General features: G+C 36.1%; 1 protein-coding gene across 5 annotated transcripts; it reads left to right on the forward strand.

Annotated features, from left to right (window-relative positions):
* On the forward strand, positions 1-8,564 carry LOC120515767 (transcription factor Sp8). Of its 5 annotated transcripts, none has more exons than XM_039737057.1 (2): positions 1-126; positions 6,843-8,564. In XM_039737057.1, the coding sequence occupies exon 2, from the start codon at positions 6,876-6,878 to the stop codon at positions 8,199-8,201; it is 1,326 nt and encodes a 441-aa protein (XP_039592991.1). In that variant the 5' UTR covers positions 1-126; positions 6,843-6,875; the 3' UTR covers positions 8,202-8,564. The 5 variants fall into 5 exon arrangements, with proteins under 5 accessions (XP_039592991.1, XP_039592994.1, XP_039592992.1 ...); XM_039737060.1 differs by lacking the exon at positions 1-126 and adding an exon at positions 145-218; XM_039737058.1 differs by lacking the exon at positions 1-126 and adding an exon at positions 2,942-3,047.
* Positions 8,565-11,828: the final 3,264 nt, after the last annotated feature.

Here is an 11,828-nt window from a genome sequence, read left to right on the forward strand (position 1 = left end):
GGAGGGCTGCCAATGTTTCAGAGGTGACTACGTTGGACAGCTTTGCTTTAAACTTTTATAAATTACCGGCAGGTTTATTTAAACAATTTTCTGTATAATAAGGGAAAAAGAAGTTGGAATCAATAGGTGAGCGTAAATGTATTTTATTCTTCCTTCTGTATTTACTTCGTGTTAAATTTGTAAGTGCAAAATCGGACAGACCTGCGTCGGAAGTTCAGGTGAGTAGAAAACGGTTTCAACTATGTCGACAAAAGGCATAACACATACGGCTGCTTTTATATTGTGTTGTATTCCATAACACAGCCACATTTACAAGTTCTGACTAAACAAACAAGCAAGGAGCAAAGTCCTTAAACGGGATATGTTGGAGCGCAGTCGCCATTCGCCAGTTCCAAGACAGTCAGGTGAGATAGATAGATAGATAGATAGATAGATAGATAGATAGATAGATAGATAGATAGATAGATAGATAGATAGATAGTGTAGTTATTAATAACAAAGTTTAAAATTACTAAATGCCTCAAATGCATACGTTTGCTAGTTACATTTCTTCGCGTTCCTCAACTTTCTAATGCGATGGCGTAAAGGTATATATTTAGAGAAAGATTTTTTTTAAGACTTTACACAGTATACGATGCCTACAACTAAGACTAGATGCTATTGTTTGCAGCTATTCTTTCGCTTTCAGAGCAAAGTACTTTGATAAATAATAAGATGCTAAAATATGTTCCAAATGTTGTCGATGGCTATTGTATAGATTACAATAGAACAAAAAAATAAGTGCACAGTAAACCTATACGTGTATCCGATATGATGAGATACAAAACAAATGAAAAAGGGGTATTTTGCCGTACAAAGAGTTGTCAGAAAAGGCTTAATCAGGCGAGTGGTAAGAGATTCCTTCCAGTTAGTCATTTTAATGCGTGCCTGGACTTCAATGTGCTGCCGTGTAAGGCTTCTACTGTACGAGGTGTTATTTCCCGATAAAGAAACTGCGGGTCTCGCTTTTCTTTCTCCTTATAAAATTATTCGCATTATTTATGCTACATTGAACGATCTAATTTCTTCGTGATAGTCAGCTAATTGCTCCGGCAGGTAATTAGAAGTAGTTTATGTACCAGAGGGCTTTTACAAGTGCCCTTCGGATTACCGACTTGCTTTGTAAATTACCATATTTGCAAAAAATAAAATCTTCTCGAGCCAGTTTACGGTGATGAAAGCGGGGCTCCTTTTTCACGGCTTCGAGCAGAATTACTCGAAAGCACGCGATATTAAACACATTTTGTTCGTGCTCAGCGGGCCAGAATAACGCGGTCATTATGGCAGCGAATGGGACAGGTTTTAAGCTGGATTTCATGATGGCAATATACACCATCCATGTGGGAAAAGAATGCTTTAAATGGGGACATCTGTTCCGTGTTGCTCATATAGCCCTTACAGTCAGGACAGACTTAAGAGAGTAACCTGTGCCACCTTTTGAACTTGTTGTGACCAGAGGGATGGTGACAATTGCATAACAGACATGCAAAAAACACAGTTCTGTCTAGTGCTGCATAATATGTGCTTTGTGGAGTATTTAAATTTGTCCAAAACACGTTTCTTTTTAAAAGTTTTTCCTACTAATATAGCTGTTTTCAAATTGTATTTTATTAGTAAAATTAATAGCACGTATATGACAGTATTACTCAGTGTATTGCGTATCTGCATATATGTGCATGTATATTGCATATTTAACACTATATTTATATGTGTATATATACACATACAGTACGGTAATAAATACAGTATATTTTACCACATTCACATTGATTAGTATCTTTTCTCAAACCCGCTGAATCAATTTCTGACCATTATCTCTTTTACTTTATATTTTATCACAGTAGGTTTTAAACATTATTAAACATATATTATTGTGGGAAAATATGCTTTGTTGTGTTGAAGTGGTATGTTTTAAAAAACCCTTAACAATGTTGTCTTACTTTTGTGACATGAGAAGAGGCTAATGATTTAATTCCACTTGTGAATTGTGAGCACTACGTTTTACTTCAAAGCATCAGCCATGACTGAACAATTATATAGGTCTAGGAATTAATTATTGCGTATGTGAAAAGTTTACACATAAAACTTATTAGTTTATTAAAGGTTTTATTGATTTTTGATACGCACATCTCAATAAACATGAAAAATTGGCTTTTTTTTACTGGCAGCAACTAATGTAAAGGGCAACGGATTTAAGAATGTAATTACAAATACAAATAAATTGTCTCTGCATTCCTGTTTTTGACGGCTTCTTAAGTACCACTTGATTTTTCCATGGAAAATTTGGGAATCAGTTCAAACTAAAATTAAAGCGAAGTGAAAGTGTTGAGCAATTTAAAATTACACATTTAGCTTTTCTAACCTTTCAAGATATCTATCGGACTCGGCATGCATTTCGGAAAACATTGTCTTGATTCCTCAAGATCACCTTATTACATTCTAAATTATTTCACACATACAGGGAATACATACCAACACAGTCGGTTTCATCACTTAGCCAAGAAATAAAACTGCATTGTCCCTTGTAAGTTTGTCAAATTTTCACTTATTAAATGCATGATGCTTCCACGTATTTTTAAAAAAGGATGCATACAGTATGTGCCCAATTCTAATGAAATTTGGCAAATGTGTGTTATTTAGAAACTTGGAAATGACATGCTGAAAGTTAAAGAATATTTCCTTATCCAATAAAGAAGACACCTCTGACGCATTACAGTCAGTAGCTGTCCTTAACAGAAACAGAGGAAACCGTTAGATCCCGCAGCATCTCACGCGTTTCACGAAGCGCATTAAAGTGCTTCTGAACACATGTTTTGATTACACCAGTGGAGCGCGAGCTGCCCCTTATTCGTAATTAAACACAATTCCCAAAGTAACATTTATCTTCCAGGAGCTGTTATTGCTACTGTCAACTGTCTGGAGGAGACGCCAAGCAATCGTCTTGTATTACCTCTTCTTCTAACTGGACATAAAGAGACTTAATCAATAATATTGAGAAGAACACCTCGGTATGTACTTGGGACACGTGTAGACAATTATGTGCGGTAATAAGAGCAGAGCCTAAAGGGGCACGGGTACCTGAAATAAAAAGAGCGAGTTATCAGCCTGCATGCGGGTCTGCAGAATATGGTTACTACTACAAATTATTTTAGTTGCATTATTATAATTGCTGTTTTAAGGTGTACAGAAGATGGCAATATTTTTATACATGTAGACTGACATTAAGTATAAGGAAGAAAATAAATGTAAAAAGATTCTAATTCTTTTAAACTTTTTTTTTTAGACTATCGGTACGCACTTGGTTTATAAACATTACACCCTTGTTAGTGTGGGGCTCTGGAAAGAATTTTTATAGTATAATGCATAAATAATAAGTTTGAATTGATCGGTATATTCTCGTTTTAACGCAGAATGTTTTTTTATTCGTGTGTAATCATTAGTTTACTGAATACTGGAATTTTACGCGCTATTACCAATTTGAGAACAATGTACCAGTCCGCTGTAGCTTTAATACCTTACACCACATTTCAACTCATTGCGAGCTAATATATTATAGAATATAATAACAGTCAGTGAAAAGCGATTTTATATATTTATATATATATATATATATATATATATATATATATATATATATATATATATATATATATATATATATATATATATATATATATTCACAATACACACACACACAGACACATTTAAATTTAAATGTGTGTGGATAAGTGCGAGTGCTATATTTATATCAACACACACATACACACATACCGTAAAATGTAGCCTCTGTCTTGTAACTGTCATTGATCATCACATTTAGTGAATGGTTAATCGTTACTGAATATATGTTACAATGTATGCGTGATAACGGATTGCAAGTGTTATATTTGAGAATGTATTTTATAAAAATGATCTTAAGTAATGGCAGCCCATCAACAGTTAACATTTTCTATTTGGCATGTAAAGGTATGTTGTAGGTTTGTCTGCAGCCTCGCCTGGATTCCCGAATGTAAATTAGATCCAAAATGCTGTTGTCCAAATCGAAGAAACAGAGAAATTAATCTGGGCGACTATCCATCATAGTGTGTAATAAAGGCAGCGACATGGATGAGACAGATGATATGATTAAGGAGCTGTGGTCGTTTTAATTAACTTTTTGCTGTCCTGTAATGATCAAACTGGTCAACAGACCCGGTCAATAAGCATGTTAATATCAAACAAATAAAACTGAGGATGATTAAAAACCTCCTGGTTTATTAAATTTGAAATTCAAATGAAATTTATGCTGTTCCTGCACACAGCATGCTAATGGAGTAAATCTTTATTGGGGATGGATGCCACGGGGTCCTGCGAATATATGAAAGCCCAGATTTTCATAGTGCAACACTTGTGACATTGCTTTTATTGAATTTTGCACTGTATAAAACATTTTCACAAGCATTTTTGAACACTTAACAATATTTGCTGAAGTAAAATACGTAGATTTTGGTGATTTAAGATAATTTTGTTTATGTTCTATCTGTATATCACACACATTTCATATGATCCACGGGTGTGTGATATACAGAATTTTGCTTTATCACTTTTACTGTTGAATGGAATGATGTGTATTTATAAAACTCAAACAGGCATACAGTACATATAACAAGACAAAGGATAAATAATCACTCTCTTCAAACGGGGTAAATGTTATTTTTGTTCAGTTATGCATCTGTCAATTATAAAGCAAATGAGGGAGAAAAAAATACATGTAACAGCGATAAATGTTCTTGAACAGCTTTATTTTTAATAGTAAAAGAATAAAGTAGGCACGATACATAATGCTCTATCTTCAAGTAGAAAACCCTTTCCTGATCTGTTGGATAAATGAACTTCTCTCGACTCCTGCAAATGAAATATAATAAATGATACAAATTAAATGGCAAAAATAAACATCGCTATTCGAAATGAATACAATTAAAAGAGAGGGTCTAAGGCGGAGGAGTTAATTCCTTTTTATTTGTTAAGCCGAGCTCCCTCCTTTTTCCCACCTCTCCCTCCTTCTGGGCCGCCCTGCCACGCCCTCTCAACATGCTAAAGTCATCCTCAACAGCAAGCTCAAATAAACACAGCATTCATTTCCTCAACAGCATCCCCTTAAGAAAGTAGAGTCTATTAATCCTCCTCTCAAAAATATATTAGCATTATAGCATGACAGTAACCTGCTGTATATGTGTGAACGGCTTAGAAAACTGCAACCTCAAGACGTTACTTACCACGCGCAAACTTAAACAGCAGTACGCTTTAAATAGAGAAGAGCAAGTGACTAGGCTGAGTGGTTGAATTAATCTTTAATGTTTCTCGTTTCAGTTAAAACGGACCCTAATAGTAATTTAGTTAAACGACAGCGAACAGGTTACACGTAATAATACCATCTTAATTTGTAAAAACAATGAGGCTCATTGAGAAACATCTTCAGAACTTTTCTTGGTTTCTTCTTTAAAGCAAAGAAAACAACTAGGTTACAGGGTAAATGGGGAGACCAACTGAAAATTAAAAGGGTCACATATTTGCATGATTCCAATAAAACTAGTCCCTTACCGAAATATATACCCACTTCATACGTTAAATGCATGCAATTTTAATCAGTCTAACGCATTTCAGTACTATTTTATCTTGAAGGCAAAAGTAAAAACAAAAAAAGTCACAAGCAAATGACACGCGCTTTATTTCAAATAAATTTTGGACCCTTGACACGGAATAACAAGGGACTCTGGGGTGGGGGCGGGGGTGTTTGGCAACAAAACAGTAAAAAACTTTACCGATTTGTTCGCTGAAGTTTGCCTACCTCCGTGGGCGGGTTGGGGGTGGGGAGGTGGTCCGCTGATGACCTCACGGTAGAATGTGGCAGAGCGTCGGCTCTACGATTCTGATTGGCCACCCGTGTCCCAGCGGCACTTCAAAGCCGGAGAGGAGCTACAATTGTGGTGGAATGGGCGGAACAGATCATTGTATTGCACACCTCTAAAAAAACACTGCTCTGATTTATAAATATAAAAAGATCCTCTGAGGAGGGCACTTTTTGTGATGGCAACTTCACTTCTAGGGGTGAGTCTAAGGATTTTCTTGCTGGTTTAATTAGTTCTTTTATTGTCCAGTGGAGGGATTAAAATAACCCCGGTCAGAGAAGGGCAGTCAGTCGCTTGATTATGTTTTAAGCAACTGGGTCTAAAGAGAAATACTGGACCGGTTACTTATTGTAAACAGGGACGATAGATGCATTTAAGACACGGAGACGTCTCTTGGATCACTTAGTGGAAATCCGTTTAAGGTTAAACGAGAAACTTCTTATTCTGATTTTTATCTTTTACATTTATTATTTTTGTTAATATTGTTCCGTTCAGCTTCACATTCTACAGGTATGTTGACCAATATTTCTTATCTTAATTATGTAGGAAAATATGTCTTTGCTTTGTGTGTTTTTTTCTTGTTTTTGTTATCAAACAACTTTTTTCAGTGAAAGCAGTGTTATCTATATTTTGTATTAATATTTAACTAAGTATTTTATCAACTAATCTGAAACGTTAGTGTTCTTGTCTGTATTGATGGTATAATCAAGCACTTAAACTGTGTATTTTTACATTTTATTTATTTACATTTACTTTTTACTTTAAAACGCAAAAAAGCGTTACGCATGTATAGGCTACCACTAATACTACTACTACTACTACTACTACTACTACTAATAATAATAATAATAATAATAATAATAATAATAATAATAATAATAATGCATCAATTTTCTGTTTTCTTGTGTTGACTAGGAAGAGCCGAGGTTAGGATCGACTCCATTAGCCATGCTAGCTGCTACCTGTAATAAAATCGGCAGTCCAAGCCCTTCGCCATCCTCTATTTCGGATAGCTCCTCGACCTTTGGAAAAGGCTTTCATCCCTGGAAGAGATCCACCGCAAGCAGTTGCAACTTGGGCTCCGCTCTGTCTACGTTTGGCGTTTCTGGCGCGTCTCGCAATGGAGCGGGGCTCACTGATTCTTTCAGTGCTAATAGCTCATCTGGATCCAGTGCCTTTTCCTTGACTTCTAGCAGCACTACCAACACTCCCTTTGGGAATGAGTACTCTGTTTTTCAGGCGACCGTTTCCAATAATTCACAAGACGCCGGCCACCAACCTGTTTTTATTTCCAAGGTACACACTTCAGTGGATGGCCTGCAAGGTATATATCCGCGGATGAGCGTGGCGCATCCGTATGAGTCCTGGTTTAAATCTTCTCACCCAGGTATACCAACCGGAGATGTGAGTACCACTGGCGCTTCCACTTGGTGGGACGTCGGTGCGGGCTGGATTGACGTGCAGAATCCAAATGGAGCGGCGCTGCAGACATCCTTGCACTCCGGCGGGCTCCAGACATCTCTGCACTCTCCTCTGGGAGGTTACAATTCTGATTACTCAGGCTTGAGCCACTCTGCTTTCAGCACCAGCGCTTCTCCTCATCTCCTTACTACGGGGCAGCATCTGATGGACGGATTTAAGCCCGTTTTACCAGCCTCATACCCAGACTCGAGCCCGTCACCTCTAGCAGGCGCTGGGGGCACTATGCTAGGAGGAGGTCACACAGCCACCTTGGCTGGGTCTCCACGTTCTTCAGCTCGCAGATATTCGGGAAGAGCCACCTGCGATTGTCCAAACTGCCAAGAGGCTGAAAGACTGGGGCCAGCCGGGGCCAGCCTGCGCCGGAAGGGGCTGCACAGCTGTCACATCCCTGGTTGTGGAAAAGTGTACGGAAAAACATCCCACCTCAAAGCCCATTTAAGATGGCACACGGGGGAGAGACCTTTCGTCTGCAATTGGCTTTTTTGCGGCAAACGCTTCACGAGGTCCGACGAGCTGCAGCGGCACTTGCGCACACACACCGGCGAGAAAAGATTTGCCTGTCCAGTGTGTAATAAGCGCTTCATGAGAAGCGACCACTTGAGCAAACACGTTAAAACCCATAGCGCCGGAGGAGGTTCGGCGGGCTCAAGCTCCGGGGGAAGTGGGGGCAAAAAGGGGAGCGATACAGATAGCGAGCGCAGCACCCCAGGCAGCCCACATTGCCACTCCCCAGACCTTATACAGCCCCCGGAGGGAACGGTGATGAATGGCCACAGCAGCTCAATCGAGTGAAACCCTGAACAGTCGTAAATACGAGACGCACCACCCAAATTATTCCTGTATAAATTGTAAATGTTATATCCACGGACTGTCTGTTGTGGATTGTCACAGAGAAGCGAAGAGAAACTTTTACCAAGTCCCTCAAACTGTCAAAACTGAGCTCTATAAAGTGTGTAGGCCAAAGGAGCTTTAGCGAAATAAGTAATTGTAGGTAAGGATACCGTTCATAATGTAGGCTCCGAAAGCCTTTCTGGTCTTGGAAGATATTTTATTATTGTGGTGTAATACGTTTTATTGGACCAACGTCAATCTGTTATCCTGTTCAGCACACATTTGATCAATAAACTTCAATGGCTTTAAAAGCTCAGCAAGAAACAGTTATATTTGTTTTACTGTGGGTACAGCAGGATGTGACATAACCCTCTTTACTGTAAGGGAGTTTTGTGTGTGTGTGTGTGTGTGTGGGGTCATTTTATTTTCATATAAGCTGATTTGTAAACCTTCTCTCAGCAGACATATTTCAAGCTGTGTTTTTTTTTTAACCATTTTACCGGTATTCGGTACATGCAATAACAGTTGCATTATTTTAAATTGAAAATATTGTGACCTTTCATTTAGGCAAAAAGAAAAGTATTAAAACAATACTTTTTAAACGAAGTTTTGCTGCGAAAGATACATTTTGGGAATACTTTTTTTTTTTGGTGCATTGAGGGTTGATTATTCTCGCAGAGAGAAAAAGAAACTTTTAAACCAGTTTTAATATATGTTACCGATCTTCCGTGAAACTGCACTGGCCCCGGTTATCTGGACCACACGCAAACACACAGAGCCCAAACTTTATAAAACATCTGCATAGACAGTGTGCCCTCAGTTTTAAAAGTGAATTATTTTGTACATCACATGATCAAGGACTACAGAGTGGATCACACAGATTGTGCAAAAGATTACCTTTTACACCGTTTCTTTTAATAAAACGCACAAAGATTCAAAAAACGAGTTTTTACTATCTTTTTACTAAAATACTTGGCCCTACTTAAGACATGTAAGGCTAACCAAAATGGGCACTTTATTATTAAAAAGTTTTAACGGATGGTGCGAATATTAATAATGCATCTAGTGACATTCTAAAATGTTGATTTCAAAAATTCTGTCAGTTGTACAGTTCTAAACATGTTTTGGTTTGTCCTTTATCTACCTTTCATTTCGCGTGTTTTATATACGATGTGTCTTTTTTAACCTATGTACATTTTGAACGTATTTTTTCTATCAGATTTTATCTTCTGCATAACAGTGAGTTGCACTGTAATTTCATTTCAAGAGGAAATAAGAGTTTTAAATCGTTTCCGACATTTACTTCGCACTTTTCATCCATAATAATAATAGTGGGATCATGAGGACAGATTAGCACATTTTGGAGCACCACTGTTAAAGTGTGAAATGTATTTGTCCAGGAGACGATTTTGTATAATATGTTCTTGTAAATTGCTTCTAGTAAATATTTGAATTATATGGGAATTCAACTTTTTTTGGTCAAAAAATCATTAAAAAATGATAAAGAAATGAAAAAAAGGTTATTGTCAGAGTACTATTTAAGTAGCCTACAAGTTGGACTTGTATCTTGATCTGTATATCAAAACGCACTTTGGGGGATTTGTTCAGTGTATAGGAAAATATAGATCTGTAATATGCAGACATATTTGATAAATATTTAAATGCAATTAATTTAATTGAGCATGTTTACTTGTTTGCATATGCTTACAGTCAAGATATAGTTTGCATTTCTCCTACATACTTTATAACAGTGGGGTTTTAAAACAGAAGGCTTCTATCTAAGTCAGAATGAATCTGTAAAAAAAAATCATGAATTTATTTGCCTGCGGAACAATTTCGAATCTACAGGAGTTAAAGGAATGATTAAAATGCAACAGTACATATTATTTATTAGGAGAATTCTGCAAACAACGTTTTTCCTAATTTTCAACAATCAGCATTAAATGTATTTCTATAAATACTGGAAATAAATGAGTTTTAAGTTGAAAACAGTTCATTTTTCATTATTTTAATTTGTGTATTGGAAATGCGGATGTTGCATTTCATTAATAGTTGTACATTTTATTTATTAAACATTTTTAGAAACAAATTCGGTGTACATTTTTCCCAATATGCTTTGTATTATTACATTGTTTTGATTTGTTTTCAGGGGTTGTACTTGTAAAACTTTGCCCTGCATGTGTGAGTACTGTGTTTTAAAGTTTCCGTAGCAAAAAGTAAAATGTGTACATTTTGCACTGAATGACTCGGGCTATTCCTAGTTGCATTAAAATGAGAAATGTTCTTAAGTGTCATATTGTAAAGTATGCAATTAAAGAAAAAAGAAAACAAAAAACGTACTCATCGCAGTTAAAAAAAATATATCGGCATATTCAGCTTGTGATGAAAAGCGAGAAATGTGTCTAATCTGCTGCAGCTCTGAGAATGCATTTTTCTGATGCAGTTAATGGATGTTTGAATGCGTGGCTTATCAAGTACAGCCATATGGGGGAACTTATGTTACTTCACAAGTGGAAAAAAGGAAAGAAAAAGAAAAAATATATGTTAAAACAGTGGTTTCATGGATTGTAATTTATTTTTATTCATATTCCAGATACTGCCGTAAATGCTTTCTTGCGCTGTTTTTCGTTGTAGTTAAAATGTACACATATATTACATATAACCATATGTACACATATACACATATAACATACCCATTAAACAATTTGTTCTTTGTTAAACAAAATAATCGTCGTGTAAATCATACGGGAACAATTCTTGTAATTAATCTGAAATACATGGCATAAACTGAAATTTGATGATTTGTGGTACTCCAGATCTATCTCTTATTGTTTATCTCTCACGCAATGATTAGATGCATCAATACATTCCATAGAAAACATTCCTAATCACGGGAACCTTTAATTTGTATAAAGAGGAAGTTATAGAGGCCATAATTAAATACAGGTATTTTATAAAAAATCATTGTGTTTCAATTATGTTATAGGTATACCTTAACCGGCTGTAAATGTATATATATATATATATATATATATATATATATATATATATATATATATATATATATATATATATATTGATATGAATGATTTTATTATAATCATTGATAATAAAACATTGTTCCGTATATGCATTCATTTTCTAAATATAAAGCATTTTTAAACTCCGTCTAGCAGCACTCTTTTTTGTCATGAGGTCACTGCTGCCGGGACAGGCTCCGGCCATCTGCGACCCTAGTTGAGATTAAGCGGGTTTGAGTATTTTACATTCCAAAGTACCCGTGCAGTCCCTTTTCTATATTCAAAAGGGCGATAAGGTTTTGTTACCAACATGTAATGCCGTATAATTTGTTTTCAGATGTATCTGATCTGTTCAAATTTTCAATATGAAACTCACATTTTAAGCGTATTATTATCATTTAATAATTTTTACATTATTACATGTTTTACTTTACTTATCCCAAGACTTGCAGTTTCTTAGTGATAATAGTTGTAATGTGAATGTATAGACTGGATATTACTCATATCTGAAAAGTGCGACAATAAGGATTTTCTCACGTTTCTTTATATCTCACTTGAACGAGGAAAT

The sequence above is a fragment of the Polypterus senegalus genome, chromosome 15, assembly GCF_016835505.1.
Source record: "Polypterus senegalus isolate Bchr_013 chromosome 15, ASM1683550v1, whole genome shotgun sequence".
In the NCBI taxonomy this organism is placed as follows: Eukaryota; Metazoa; Chordata; class Cladistia; order Polypteriformes; family Polypteridae; genus Polypterus; species Polypterus senegalus.